This window comes from Pteropus vampyrus, unplaced genomic scaffold (assembly GCF_000151845.1).
Source record: "Pteropus vampyrus isolate Shadow unplaced genomic scaffold, Pvam_2.0 Scaffold18, whole genome shotgun sequence".
Classification (NCBI taxonomy): Eukaryota; Metazoa; Chordata; class Mammalia; order Chiroptera; family Pteropodidae; genus Pteropus; species Pteropus vampyrus.
In genome coordinates this window covers 6,306,817-6,322,842 of record NW_011888799.1, presented here as the reverse complement: position 1 = coordinate 6,322,842, position 16,026 = coordinate 6,306,817, and the positions used below count along the sequence as shown (strand labels likewise).

The 16,026-nt window shown below is 39.7% G+C and overlaps 1 protein-coding gene across 1 annotated transcript in view; it reads left to right on the top strand.

Annotated features, from left to right (window-relative positions):
* The window catches only part of ZNF318 (zinc finger protein 318), a 28,275-nt gene that overhangs the window by 1,855 nt on the left and 10,394 nt on the right, over positions 1-16,026 (top strand). Inside the window, exons 2-7 of the mRNA XM_011354834.1 lie at positions 7-155; positions 2,531-2,682; positions 7,874-8,510; positions 9,497-10,942; positions 12,604-12,703; positions 14,605-14,903. Coding sequence (XP_011353136.1) covers positions 7-155; positions 2,531-2,682; positions 7,874-8,510; positions 9,497-10,942; positions 12,604-12,703; positions 14,605-14,903 — 2,783 coding nt within the window. The remainder of the gene's footprint in view (positions 1-6; positions 156-2,530; positions 2,683-7,873; positions 8,511-9,496; positions 10,943-12,603; positions 12,704-14,604; positions 14,904-16,026) is intronic.

Genomic DNA, 16,026 nt, shown 5'->3' with positions numbered 1-16,026 from the left:
CGCCGCGGGCCCGTCGCGGCTCCCCGTCGCCGCCGCGGGGCCGACGACTCTTCCCGCCGGGCCCGGCCGGTTTCCGAGGCAGCAGCCGGGGGGAGTCCCGCTCCGACTTCGCCCGGGACGGCCGTGGAGACCATCCAGGCGACAGCGGCGGCCGGGTAATCCCACCCCCTGACCGGGACTCCTCCATTCCCCAGCCCCGTCGCCTGGGGTTCCCGCGTCCAGAAACGCCCTCAGCCCTGGCGCCCCAGGCCTCCAGGCCAGGGTACCAAAATCGAAGGCCCTCTACCCCCATGGGTCCCCTCGGCGTCTCCCGGACCTGAGGTTCCCTGTCAGCCCCGAGAGCTTCATTCGCACAATAACGGACTTGGGACCCGCTCGGGCAGCTGGTCGGGAGGCAGTGCTCCATATCCTGGGAATAGGCTGTTTCTCTCACCACGGGTGAGGTGTGGAAAAGTTTGCCAGGGCGAGGGGAATTTTCTCCAAACCTTGTGCCTGGTACTTTTTCAATAGTTGATGCTTCCTCAGAGTTCCGTGGTTTTATATCGCCTTAGACCTGAGTAGCCCCTCAGATCTCAGAAAAGACACTGAAATGTCTTTGTGGCAAGTTAAGGTTGCTTAAACGGTGCTAGGGTAGACACCTGGAGTGTAAACTGTTAGTGTAAACTATCTGAATTGAAGCTGAAATGAAGTGTGCATACCTACAGTCATTGTAATAACTACTACTGCTTACTGAATTATGTGGCAGGAATTATGCTTAGCCCTTCACTTTACACATTCTCTCTGAACACTCACACTCTTTAAGGTGAGGCAGTTAAAATAATTCCTTATTAAAGAACAGCTGAGGAACCCAGAGAAGTTTAACTTAATCAAGGTCACACTGCTAAGAAGTGATGGAGCTGTGATTCAATTCATATCTGCCTGGTTCCCAACACTCATGACTTTTACCGTTATTCTCCTGCTACAGATAAAGAGCATGAGGTTAAAAAGTTTAGATATAATATTGACCTGTCACCATAAGCATCACTCTGTAAAGCCTCTGGGCAGTGTGATGTTTCGAATTTGTTTTTATTTTCACTTCACCAATCTTTTTAAAAAAAACCCAGGTCAAAGTTTCTGATTTCTTGAGTGTCTCACTAACAATATGCTCTGGTCATGGGGGAATTGACTTGTGGCTATGTTAAGATTTTTGTAGATAAGCAGCTATAGTCAGAGTGTTGGTTACTACGGAGGAAGCAAGGAAAACAGAACACTTGTTTTCATAACCCCTTTTCTTCTCCAATGCACAACCTATTTGCTCAGTATATGACATCACCCATTGCTCAGCCAGAAACAGCGATCATCTCCCTTATCCCAAGCCTAATCTGTCAGATTAACTTCATCTGTCTAACCTGTCACCTCTACCTCCCAAATATGTCCCCAAAACTGTCCTCCTGCCATTACTGTAGTCTAAACCATATTACATCTTGCCTGGATTATTACATTTGGCTCCTTTACAGTCCACTGTTGTTACCTTCCAGTTTACTCTATACCAAGCAATCAAAATGATTTTTAAAACCTTTATGCATTTGAGAATTATTCATTGAACATTTACCATGTATTAGGTGCTGTCCTCGGTACTGGGGGTATAACAGTGAACAAACCAGTTTAAAACCCCTGCCCCTGTAGAGCTTATGTTCTAGCAGAGAGAGTTGGATAATAGAAAAGTAAAATGTTTTGGCATGTTAGATGCCTAAGAAGTGAGTTTTAATTTTGATAGGGTAGCCAGGGAAGGCCTCCCAGGAAGGTAACTTTTAATAAAGTCCTGAAGGAGATGAGGGTATGAGTAGTGTGAGCATCTGGAGAAAGAATGGAGTCAGGTCATATCCCTCCCCTGCATGAAACCCTTCTGTGGCTTCTTATTTTATTCTTAAGAATAAAATCTAAATTTCCTAACTGGCTTCTGCCTGTCTTTTCTGTCACTCTTATGCAGTTGCAGTGGCTGCCTTTCTGTTAATCTAAAACACGCTAAGTTCATTACAGAGCTCTTTCTTCTTTTTGCCTGAAACATTCTTTCATCTGTTCTTTGCAAGACTGACATCTCATCATTCAGGCCTCAGGTTAAATGCTATCACCTCAGAAAAGCCTTCTCTAACCATCCTATCAGAAGTAACTCCTTTTCCCCAGTCTCTTTCGTGTTATGTTTTAATGACTTTATAGTACTTACTGCTATCAGAAGTATTTTTTTTCCAACATTTTTTGCTTTGCCTCCTTCACTAGAAATGTATAGGTTATGAGAGCAGACTTAATTCGCTCTTCTAGTCCCATGCCCAGTACCAGTAAATGGAAGAATGAGATGTCATTGCTTGGGAAGGTTAGAAGTGTGGACTTTCATCTAAGAAAATGATAATTTTTTAAAAAGTGCTTTATTTTTGGAGTCGTATCTTACCATAGCCATTTCTCACCTTGTTAGGCCACAACTTTGTGACTAGGGAGAACATTTTTGAGTATAGAGATGTCTTGACCTATCAGCTATTATATTTTACCTTTGTAGAGACGCTCTCCTGGTCTGCGTTCTGACTCTTCTTTGGAACAGAGCTTAAGGATCACTGTCGGCAATGACCACTTCTGTGTCGGCATACCAGAACGGCGGCGGCTTAGTGATCGACTGGGGTCACCAGTGGATAATCTGGAGGACGTGGACAGGTGGGCTTCATCTGAGGCAGGGCTATAATAGTGGTTGAAGGCAGAAACGTTGCCGTTTTCTGAATGATGTATTTGAAAGAGTGGTGCCAGCTGTGAAGATATGCCCTATGTCCAGTACAAAGTATAACATTAGAAAGGGCTTTCTGATGAGAATATATTGATGTAGACTTTACTGCTGAAAGAATTATGTAGAAGAAAAGACTTCAAAAGGTTATTTTGGTCTAACCGTAAAGGGGAAAGCTGAGGGGACATAAATAGAGTCTCCCAAAATAAAAACAGTTGAGATGATATGGATTCTAAAATAGTGGTACCAGGGGTCCCATCTGCAAAGGAAAGTTCTGGACAAAATAGGAAATCTTCCTTAAATGGTGTTATTTTTCAGCTTATCCAGGCTGAACTATAGATTCAGAAAGGGTTTAGGTAAATTCATGTGTAGTATATTATCCATATTAAACATATAAACATTAACAGAAAGTTAGAGATCCTTAAAAATATTTAATTTCAGTTAATACTTTACAACTATTAAGTGCTGAGGAAGGATAGATACATTCCATAGAGTATTAAATATAAATTTCAGGTACTAGTAAATTAACTGTATATGGGAAGTAAATAATCACATTAGGTGTTTTTTACCTCACAAAAGTAAAAGTAAGGATAAGAATGCAGGGAAAGCACTTACTTTCTAAGAGCTAAGAATCTGCCCAGCACATTAGGAATTTTCACAAATGATTAGCAAAAGCAGTAAATCAATGTAATGTTCGTTCAGACTAAGACTGTCTATGCAGTGGTGCACAGAGCATAGGCAGGCAGGTGGGAGACAGCTGGGCAGGAAGTCTGTGAACCAATGCTGCCCTTTAGTTAATAGTTACTTCAAAGCCCTAGTGGCTATTTGATGCAGCGGGGCAAGGCAGTACAGTCTTGTGTCATAAAACACTGAAGCTTCTGAAGATAGGGCTTCAAGATATGTGACTACATCACTTTTTTGAGGCAACAGCCATTGCCCCTCTGGCTGCTTCTGTTTTGGGAGATGATTGAGTAGGCAGTCTGAATGGGTGGTACATGGTGTGATTGTCTTCCTTCCTTGCTGAGGTTTTGAGGTAACTAGTGTTTCCTCTTGTTAGGCCTAGGGTGTCATCTCCCTTTCCGTGAGCTTCACTATACATATGTTCTTCAGATAGTCAATTGTCTGTTTTTAAGTTATAAAAAGTAAAATTTTCCTCTTGGGGAGTTTGGAGCAGTAATCATCTTTCCCAGATCATGTATTTCAGAGAGACAAGTCTTTTTTATTTTATTTTATTTTATTTTATTTTATTTTATTTTATTTCATTTCATTTCATTTCATTTCATTTATTTATTTTTGACAAGTCTATTGTAGAGAAAGTAAGAATAAGGTTCTAAAAAGAAGTAATAGGCCATTCTTTTGACTTTTTGCCCCCTATACTCTTACTCAATATGGTTTGTGTGGATAATTACTGTCTCCTAAACCCAGGCCATAGTCATTCTCAGGATGTTTCCTGACAGTCCAGTATTCAGCTAATGAAACAAGCCATTTCTATCTTTTGTCTGTAGGTGTTTATTTTTTCTGGAGACCCTAAAATTCTTTCTTTTCCTTTATTTAATCTGTTAAAATGTATATCAGGCTTGGGTTATAGCCACATTGCCAGGGCTATCAGTGTCCTCACGTTGGCAGCTCTGTATGTAGGACTGTTACTTATTCTGAAAAGAAATCATGAACAGGTTGTGTGAAGACACTTAGCTTCTAAAGGCTTGTGGATGTAAGGTCAGTTCCCCTGGTTATCAAAGTACTCTGCACATTTAAGTTCCATTCATGTAATTCTTATCTCCTAGCTCTTTCTTGCCCTGACATACATTGAGAGTAGGATTTTTTTTCCTCTATGATTAGCCTTAGGGAAAAGGCAGAAATAAACAGCTTTCTTCAGGCATTTTGGGGTATCAGCAGAGGGAAAGAATGGGAAGTTTGGGCTCTGGTAGACCTTTTTTTAAATCATATACATTTTTTAACATCTTTATTGAGCCATAATTCATATACCATATAATTCACCCATTTAAAGTATACAGTTCTAGTGTATTCACAGAGTTGTATACCCACACCACTATGATTAATTTTAGAACATTTTTATTACCTCCATCCTTAGCTGTTAGTCCCCCACAGTCCTCGCCCTTGCCTATCACTAATACACTTTCTAGCTCTATGAATTTGCCTATTCTGAACATTTCATATAAATAGAATCATACAATATATGGTCCTTTGTGACTGGCTTCTTTCACTTAGCATAACGTTTTCAAGATTGATGCATGTGATAACATATAACTGTTCTTTCCTTTTTACTGCCAGTATTTCGGTATATGTATTTTGTTTATCCATTCACTAGTGATGAATGGATGGATAACATTTGGGTTGTTTTCACTTTTCAGCTATTATTAATAAAGCTGCAATGAACATTGGTGTACAGACTTACATGTATACATGTTTCACATGTGACTTTTAATTTGTTTAATGGAATTTGTAAACATGAAAAAAGTAGAATAGTACAGTGAGAGCACATGAACTCATCACACATCCAATAATCAGTTTTTTAAATAGATAGACCTTATTTTAGGAAAGATTTGGACTTAAAGCTTTTTGAGAGAATCTGGCACTAGATTACTCTGAGCTACAGGGGATCAGCTGGCCCTTTTTAGTGTTCATTTTTACTGCAGCTAGTTTTTGCTCTTATCATTTGGGAAACCTGGGGAAGGAAGATGTGAACTTTTTTTTTTTTTTTTTGAATTCTATATATTTTGTTTCCTGGAAACTGCTTCATTCAGATCACAAAAGGAGTAATATAATTTACTACACTCCTTTCTAGATCTTTTAAAAATTTTATTAGTTTCAAGTATACAGTACAGTACATTGGTTAGACATTTATATAGTTTATAAAATGATCCCCCTGATTGCTCTTTCTCTCCTCTGGCTCTGTACCTAGCCATTACATTAATGCTGACTGCATTCCCTATGCCATGCTCCACATCCCCGTGACCATCTATCGACTACTAATTCATACTTCTTTAACCCATCACCCCTTTCTCTCAGTCCCCCAACCCCCTTCCCCTCTGGCAGTCACCAGATTGTAGGAGTTCATGAACTTTTAATAAACAAACTGATTTCTGCCTATATTTACATAATGGCTCATTATTTTAACTGTTTTTATGCCTTCTTTCATTATTTATTTATTTTGCCTCCTTTTGCTGGAGATCGCAAGTCTGGACTGATACTTTCTGAGAGCCATTGTTTCTAGCTTCTTGATATTTAGTGCTGGATTAGATCTTGGGTTAATATGTCATTTAGTGGTGATATGTAATAGTTCTAGTGGGGAACTGAATGTGGGAGCATGGTGAACTTGCCACTCCTACCCATGGCGCCTGTTTTTTCCCCTTTACTAATGTGATCAGAGACTTTGTATGGTAGGTGATGTTTTAGCAGTGGAGTGACTCAACTCGTGGACATTTCTCCCTTGAAATAGATGTGTTCATGGCTGATAAACCTACAGAATAAAATATTTTACTCTAATTATACTTGATTTCAGAGATTGTCCTTGGGTCATTCCCATTTTTTTCTTTTTCATTCTACATTGAGACCTTAAAACTCCCTCACATTTTTGGGGGAAGATGAGTAACAGACACTTGGATTTTCACAGGTGGCATTCTTTTAGCGGAGATGATAAAGTTTTTTCTTGATAGTCTTTCATATAGTTATTTATAGCTGTTACCTAGGTCGAAAACTTAGCACAAAGGCTGGGCCAGGGAAGAAGAAAAGGCACAACTCTTTGATGTTCTTCTAACTTAGTCCCAGAGATAGGAAAGCAACTATAAATAAAAGGAGGAAAAAAGTCATTTCTGGAAACTCAAAAAAAACAAAAATATCTACTAGAGACTGTAGAAGATACCAATAATTATCATCCTGTGGATTGTAATTCTCACTGGAATGTGAATTGCATGTAAGTTTTTCATTCAGATTCGTTAAAAGTTGTATACTTAAAGTGCTAGAGGATCTTTATTTCCATTTGTAAATTAAATTACAAACTTTCTTTTTGGGCAGTAGAAGCTCTGTGACCATAATGCCCAAAAAAGTTAGAACTACAATGTGTGGTGGGTGTAGAGCTCTGAGCTAAGAAGACAGATGTCCCATCCTATATTTTTACCTTCAAGTCATAAAGGTCCAAGACCTTTTTATTTCTATGAAATAAAAATAGTAGTGAGCCAAACCATCACAGACTCTTTCCTGGGCCCAAGATTAATAGAGTGCTTGTGGATATTCAGGCAAAGCAGGAAAGAGGATAACAAAACAGGCTGTGAGGGAGTTTCATCGTTTTTAATATGTGAGCCAGCAAAACAAAGAATTGGAGAACTATCTAAAATTTACAAGAAAATCATGCCAGTTTGATCAGTAGTTTTTAAAAAAAAATTTCCCTGCAGTGAAAACCTTCTTTTCCAAATGAAATATTATATAAATTTTACTATATAAACAGATGAAAGTTGGGGCTAGCACAATTCAGTGAGGTGGAAGGCCCAGAGCCATGCAAACTCTGCTTTCCTAGTACCTCCTTCCTTTAGGCAGCTCCTGAGCATTTTTCAGAATTTGTGGAAAACAGCTTGAAAATCATTGATCTGGACTGGTGTTTTTCAAATTTTAAAGTACATACAAATCACTTGGAGATCTTGTTACAATGCAGATTCTGATTTAGTAGTCCTGGGTGGAGCCTGAGAAACTGCATTTCTAAAAGTTCTCAGGTAATACTGATGCTGTTGATTGAGACCACACTTTTCATAGCAGAGCTAGAATTTGGCTAGTGTGGAGTTGTGTAACCTAGGGCTCTTGGTAGTGTTGTAGTGATGTTTTCATATCTCCCAAACCCTAGCATGATACTCTGCATCACCAAAATCTAATCAAAGAAATTAGCCTAAAAGTTCTCTCTATATAGATTAGTAATAATATTGGTTAGAAACTGAAACTGCTTCTGGGGAAAGGGAGAGGAAGTGTTCCATGTATATATATAGATTTGTTCTTTGACTTCATTATTGTCTTTTGATCTAGGCGTTCTATAGCCTCCTTGTCGAATGTCTCTTAGCCTTGTCCGGTCTTGCTCTTTCTAAGTCCATTGTATTCAGTGATGGTTTTCTCTTTCTTCAGGGATGACTTGACTGATGATTCTGTCTTCACTCGAAGTTCCCAATGCTCTCGAGGTCTTGAAAGATATATTTCCCGGGAGGAGGGGCCTCTCAGTCCCTTCTTGGGACAGCTTGAGGACTACCGAACAAGAGAAACTTTCCTGCATCGTTCTGATTATAGTGCCCATATCAGTTGTCATGATGAGACGTTGCATGGAACAGAACGGAGTAGAGACAAACTGAAAGGCTCCTACTCTATTCGACCTGAGGAAAGGAGCCGGGAGGCCAAACGGCCCCGTTATGATGACACAGAAAAGATGCACAGCCTGGGAAGTGATCACCCAAGTTTTACATCAGGGACCCGCAACTATCGACAACGTAGACGGAGCCCAAGCCCTAGGTTTCTAGATCCTGAGTTTCGAGAGCTGGACCTTGCCAGGCGAAAACGAGAGGAAGAAGAGGAACGAAGTAGGAGCTTGAGTCAGGAACTGGTGGGAGTTGATGGTGGTGGCACTAGCTGTCCCATCCCTGGATTGTCAGGTGTCCTAACAGCATCAGAGCCAGGATATTCTTTACATCGGCCTGAAGAAGTATCTGTGATGCCCAAGAAGTCAATTCTGAAGAAGCGGATTGAGGTAGACATGGAGCCTTCCTTGCAGGTCTCTGTTGCATTTTGTGTGTGTGTGTGTGTGTGTGTGTGTGTGTGTGTGGTATCTTGCTAGTCCCTTTAATATCTTAAAGCTTGGTTCTTATCTGGGAGCTGTGTCCCTAATGGTATCTGTGTGATATATGCTGAACCAACATTGTTATGCCTGTGAGCTACACCCTCAAAGGTTCTCCAAAGAGAACTGTAGACTTAATAATACATCAATAGAAGGCTTCTATTGTATGTTAGGCTTTCTAAACAGACATTTTGGAGAATATCTGTTGTTTATTTCTCTAAATTCGGTAGCCCTGTAGGAATTTTTGAATATAGGTTTCTTGGAAATGAAGCTTGAAGGGCAAAGGAAAGAGTTGATCTGAAGTTTCCTCCTGTATGAGTGGTGGTCACTAGACCAGAAATCAGGTGACTCTGCCACCAACTTGCTGTGTGATTTTTAGACGAGTCACCTTACCATTCTGAGCATTGGCATTTTTTATTCACCTATAAAACGGTGCTCAGATATGAGCACTGGTTTTTAGCTGTCCTCTTAAGAGCTAAAGTTTTCTGAAGAAGTGACTAAGGGCACAGGGAAGCAAGGGGAGGCTAATCAGTTAGTGTTTCAGAGTTTCCTGACTGACTTTAACCAAAGCAGCTCCACTTTCATTTTTTTTTTTCTTTTAGGGATCCATAGAGAATAAAGTACGTAAGTTAGGACATCTCTAAAGATCTTTTGAATTCACATTCCTTGATAAGGACTACAATAAATGGGAAAAAGTTCAGATTCAATCCAGTCTGCCTTATTTCTCATTTCTCCTTGACATAGAAACGTCTGGAGAGATAGGGACCCAGTTCTTGAATTTGGCTAAGGATACTGTATCTCCCTTTCATACATACTTATCTTTCCCCTATTCAAGAATAACAAAGCATCTAAGTATTTATCTAATTATTAGTTTCCTGAGTTTCTGAACAGAGAGACCAAATCAGTTGTGTTTTTCTTTGCAGCTTGAGAGTTTTTCCAACAATACCAGCTCCAGCCAGGATCACCCTCTCTACGCTGGACACCCATCTGTCCCACTAAGTGGCGCTATTGCTGCTTTTGCTTCTGAGATTGAAAACAATAAGGGGACTATGGTAGAGACTACCCTGAAGGAACCTCAAGGCAACCTCTACCAATGGGGTCCCCTCCCTGGGATGCCCAAAGACAACAGTCCTCTCAGAGAAAAGTTTGGAAGTTTTCTGTGCCACAAGGAGAAATTGGATACAAAGGCTGAGGGACCTGAGCGACCCACAGACTTCTTGCTGCCCCATGAGAGAGCGAGCCAGGATGGCAGTGGTTTTTCCCGCATTTTGAGCATGTTGGCAGACTCTACCAGTACACAGGAAAAAAGGCGACGTAGCTTCCCTGACATTGAGGATGAGGAAAAATTTCTCTATGGAGATGAAGAAGAGGATTTAAAAGCAGAATCTCCACCAAAGCCCCTTGGGGGCTCTGAGAGTGAAGTTATGAGGCAGAAGACAAGCTCCCTGCCCTCTTCAGCTCCAGCTGTAAAGCTAGAATCAATAGAAGAGACCAATCCAGAATATGCCAAGATTCATGACTTGCTCAAGACCATAGGGCTGGATATTGGAGTAGCAGAGATTAGTAAACTGGCTGCACGCACCCAGGAACGACTTCATGGCAAGAAGCCATCACGTTCCTCCACTGACCGCCGATCCTCAGTTGACCGGCACTTTTCAGCAGACCGCTGTTCCTCAGTTGACCGCCGCTTTTCAGTTGATCGACGGTCATCAGATCCTCACAAACTGGAGAGCAGGGAGGCACACCATAGCAGTACCCACTCCCCAGAGGTGTCCCATCCACACCCAGTCTCTCCTGTGGATCCTTATCTACTCACAAAAAACAGCCCCCCATTCCTAAAGTCTGACCATTCAATGAGTCATATTACAGGACCAGAGGCTGTTGGCAGTGGGTTTCAGTCATCTATTGCAGTCAGGTGCATTTTGCCATCAGCCCCATCTGCCCCAATTAGACTTCCACACCCTGCTTCTTTATCTCAGTTTCATGTGCCAAGAGCCTCTCAGTTTGCTGCAGCTCGGATACCTCCAAACTACCAGGGACCTGCCGTTCCCCCAGCTTCCTTTGATGCCTATAGGCACTACATGGCATATGCAGCCTCAAGGTGGCCCATGTACCCCACCTCTCAACCATCAAAGCACCCTTTACCTGAACCTCACAGAGTAATGCCAGTTACCAAACAAGCTACTCGTAGCCGTCCCAATCTCCGTGTGATCCCCACTGTGACTCCTGCTGAGCCCAAGCAGGAGGAGTCAGTGCTAGGTTCACTTCCTACTGCCCAAGTGCCTGTCCAGGTGTCCATCCCATCACTCATAAGATATAATCCGGAAAAGATCTCTGATGAGAAGAATCGTGCTTCCCAGAAGCAGAAGGTGAATATTGGCTTTGGGGATCCTGTGCCTGTATCTTCTATTTTAAAATAAATTCGCATTTGTCTTTTAGAGGGAGCTAAAATTTTTAAGGCCTTATTAGTGTTTTGGAGGCTATCGTCATAACCCTGATTAACGTATATACCCCCTCTGTTTTTTCAAGTGTTTTCTCATTAGGACCAAACTAAAGTCTGGCCCTAGGTCCCACTATGATTGCTAGACTTCTTTTTGCTTTTTAAAGTTTATTTCTCTATACAAATTATCTGCCTTAGAATACTATGGGTAGGAGCTGGGAGCCTTGAAGTCTTCAATATGACCTCATCAGGGAGTGAAGAACCAAAATTGGGTTGGGTGAAGGAGAATCAGTCTGTTTCATCTCAAGTTTTGGATCCTTTTCTTGTAGTGATTATGAGAATTAAAAGCTAATAACTAGTTGTTGCTTGGTAATTAAACCAAGAAAAAAGCTCTGCTTGCTCTGGTTTATCTTAGATTCTAGGAATAACAGTATATTTTTGTGCCACTTTTTTTTTTTTTTTAAAGTAGTTTTTATACTGTCAGGGTTCATTGGGTTCCCAAGCTGAAGGAAGGGAGCAGTGGCTGGGGTTGAGAGAGAATAATTCTAGATGTTTTAGAGCAGTAGGTAAAAATTACTTTGGGACAAGGAATACTGAATAGAAGTTTAAATGGAAAAATTAATACTATTGATTTTAATTGTCCTTAAAAACTAATAACTCACTTTGTTTAGGAACAAAAAATATATATAAATTTGATTTTCTAATAAGTTAGGCTTGAGGAGAAAAAAGAAAAGGAAAATTGGAGGGCCAATCTAATTTTTTTAAAGTTTAGAAGAAATTTAGCTAATCCTTGAGAAGACAAACTCTTCTTAATTTGCTATTGTACTTGGATATCCTGTATTTCAGCCTTTCATTTTGCTAAAGTCTTGGAAAAGAGGATGGATAGGTTCAAAAAAGACAAAACCTAAGTAAGACTGCAGAGACAGTGTTTGGAGACTGAGCGCTTTCCCTTTTCTTTCCCTTTAAAAGCCTAGCACTTGGGTCAGGGCTTATAACAACGCAGGTTTTTCACACTAGCCCATTAAAGACAAGCCATGTTTTTTTTTGTTTTTTTTTGTTTTTCTATTAGATGGTGGTAATACAGTTGAAAGATCATGAGCTGTGACTCATAATGTATCTCAATTTTAAACCTCTTACTATATGACCTTGGATATGTTACTTAATTGTTCACAGCATCAGTTTTCTTAGTATAAAGCAGAGGTAATGTCATGATGATTAAATAGGATGATAGATGCAGTGCAACTAACACAGTCTTCATCCATAGCACATATTAATTCTTTTCCTTATGGCTCCCGTTGGGCTCAGAACCACTATCTGATAGTTGCTGTCAGTGGCTTTAGGTTAAAATTAATAGTATAATGCTTCTGCATAAAAATAATACTTTCTGGGCATTGTAGCTCTGGAAAAGATAATTCTCTTCTGGAACTTAGATCAGAATGAAAGATCACCTTCACTATACAGTCAGAGCCTCTGTGAGACATTTAGATCCTTGTGTGCAAATATTAGCTAGCATGAGGGTTTATGGAAGGGTGCAATAGAAAAGGGAGGATGTTGGAGGCTGAAGGACTCTTACCATTTTGGACTTGGCAGGTTATTGAAGAAAGGGAAAAGCTAAAGAGTGATCGAGAAGCTCGCCAGAAGAAGATGTACTATCTCAGGACTGAGTTGGAGCGGCTTCATAAACAACAAGGTATCAGACAGTCCTTTCACTCCTTTGCATGACTCCCTTTTTTTGTAATAACTTGAGTAAGAGACCCGACTGAAGAGCTTTTGGAACTGGGACTCTCCGACAGGTTCAAGTGACCTGAAGTCTCACTTATAAAAAAAGTTTTGACATAATTAGACTTACAGAAAAGTTGCAATAACAGGGTAAATAATTCGCAAGTATTCTCCACGATTGCTAGCATTTTAATGCATTTGCTCTATTCTTTTTTCCCTTTCTCAATCCGTGTATGTGTGTAATTTTTCTGAACTCTTAAGAGTAAGTTATATATATGATGTTCCTTTACTTCTAAATACTTCGGTGTATATCTCCTAACAACAAAGAATTGACTTGTATAACCATAGTACATTTATCAAAATTAGGAAATTAGTAGTACTATATAATACTATACTGGTTATTCACATTTCACCAGTTGTCCAAATAATGTACTAAGGCAAAAGAAAATGGAAGATTATGCATTGCATTTAGTTGTCATGTTCTTTTAGTCTCCTTTAATTGGTAACAATTCCTGAATCTTTGTATTTCATGACATTGACATTTTAAGAAGAGAAGTCACATATTTTGTAAAATGTCCTTTAATTTTGGTTTGATGTTTCCTTATGATTCAATTCAGGTTATGAATTTTTGGCAGGAATATCACAGAAGTAATGCCGAGTTCATAGCAAGTATTATTTGTCCTATTACTAGTGATGTCGACTTTGATCATTTGGTTAAGGTGGTGTCTGCGAGGTTTCTCCATTGTAAAGTTACTATTTTACCTTTTTAAATTAGTAAGTATCTTATAGGGGAGATACTTTGAGACTGTAAATAATCAGTTGTTCCGCATACTTTTGCCTACTAGTTTTAGCATTCATTGATGATTCTTGCCTGAATCAGTTATTATGATGATTGTTAAATAGTGATTTTCTAATTTCATCATTCCTTCTACCTTTATTACTTGGCTTTCTATTGTAAGGAGGAGCATCACACACACCCTTCCTCCTCCATTTATTTATACATTTATATCAGTGTGAACTCATGGATTCTTCATTCAGTAGGTTATCATTATTTATTTTCATGCTCAAATTGCCCCAGATTTGGCCAGTGGGAACCCCTTTAAGTTGACTCCTGTGACCTTTTGATAAGTCCCCATCATTTTTCGAGTACTTTCTTTTTGGTACAAAAAGATGCTCCATGATACCTCTTTTGATTCCATCTCTTTATCAGTGCTTTTGGGAATTAACATACATACCAAGGAACGAATATAAGGCTTCTAAATACTACAGTTTGGAAGAACAAAATGGGAGAATATATAATTTCTTCTGTTTTGGCTTGAACTATTTAGGGATGAGAATCTTAGTTATTAATCCTGTGAGGATTAATGAATGAGGACCTCCTGTTTGGAATAGGATAAAACATCAGGTGAGCCTGAGGCAAAACGTAAAACTCAATGTAGGCATTGGTGAATGGTCCTTAAATCAGATAAAGTCAAATATATTACTGAATCATTTTTGCCCTCTGAATAATTCTTTGCTTCTCTGAAGAGGACAGTCACTGGATTCATAGTTAAGACATTTATTAACCTTTTTGAGGGACACATGCACACAAATTGGTATGTACCGTTTTGGGACTTCATGGAGCCCCTGAAGCCTGTCTGTAGATCCTTAGCTAATAACCCCTATGTGAGAGGTAATGTAATCACTCATCCTTAACCTCCACAGAAACTTCATCTAAACCAGCCCATGTGGAAGGAGAGCTTCACTTGCTTTTAAAAAGTTTTATGGGAAAAGATTTTGTGATCATAGTCTCGAGTGATTACTACATATGACTGAAAAATAACTTGTCTAAACTTACTTTCCTTGTGTTTCTGTTGACCTTTGACTACTTAGGGGAAATGCTACGCAAGAAACGAAGGGAGAAGGATGGCCACAAAGACCCACTCCTGGTGGAGGTGAGTCGGCTTCAGGATAACATTATGAAGGACATTGCAGAACTTAGACAAGAGGCAGAAGAGGCTGAAAAGAAGCAATCTGAACTGGACAAAGTGGCTCAGATCTTGGGAATTAACATTTCGGATAAATCCCAGAAGTCTTCAAATGACAGTAAAGAGCCTACAGAGAAGTCTGGGAAAGCAGAAAAATCTAAGAGTCCAGAAAAAGTTTCATCGTCCTCAAACTCCTCTTGCAAGGTAAAAACTTAACTTTTCCATTCTGCTATATTTTTCATTTCCATGAACTTGTAAAGAAGCTTTCTAACTAACCATTTTATTAGCTTGATGATTGTTAAATAGTGAGATAGTAAGAACAAGTTTCCAACTTGTTCTTACTCCTGTTAGAGGTATTTTATAACGCATAGATCATGATACTCTCCTTCAGAATTTCAGCAGTTTCCCATTTCTCACAAAGTAGAATCCTAAATCCTCAGCATTTAGGGCCCTCCATGTTCTTGACTTAGCATTTATTCCTTAACCTACTCCACTTTGGCTTCTTATCTTATTATAACTTGTATATACCATTTTGTGGGTTCATGTTGAGCAACAAGGTCACCACCATGTGCAGGCAGTGAATACATTTCAGTTCTCAAATCAGTATTTGATACAGGGAATCACTATCTTCTAAAAATGCTTTCTTCCTTTGGCTTCTGTCACACTTCTTTCTCTCCTAGTATGCTGCTCAGTCTCCTTTGCTGCCTATTCTCTTGTACCTGATCTTTAAATATTCTAGTTCTTCACAGCTCAGTCCTAGCTCAGTTCTCCAAAATTCTTCTTTCTTCCTAGTCATTTCATCCAGTTCTGTGCTGCAATACCATACTAACAATTGGCAGTTTTATATTTTATCTCAAATGATTCTTTGAGATCCAAACCTAAGTGTCCAACAGACTACTTACTATTTCTTTTTCATTGTCTTATAGATACCTCCCTCCAACTTCTTTCTCCAGTGTTACCCATATCAATGAATGGCACTATTATCCAACAGTATTCATGCCAACAACCTGAAAAGCATTCTTAGTACTTCCCTCTCCTTAACTGCTGCATACCAAATTAATTACACATTATACCAGCTCTCCCTCCAAAGTAAATCTCAGTTCCATCCATATCACCATCTCCATTGCCATTCATGTTCAAGCAAGCCACTTTCAATCCTTGCTTGTACTGCTACCCTCTTACACCTTTCTCCACATGCAGCCAGTGATCACAGTATTTCCTTGCCTATCTCTTCAGCCTCCTTTCATGCATCATTTCCTCCTTGCTTACTATAATTTCATTACTGGCCTTTTCATTCCTGAAATGTATCATTCCCTCTAACATCTTT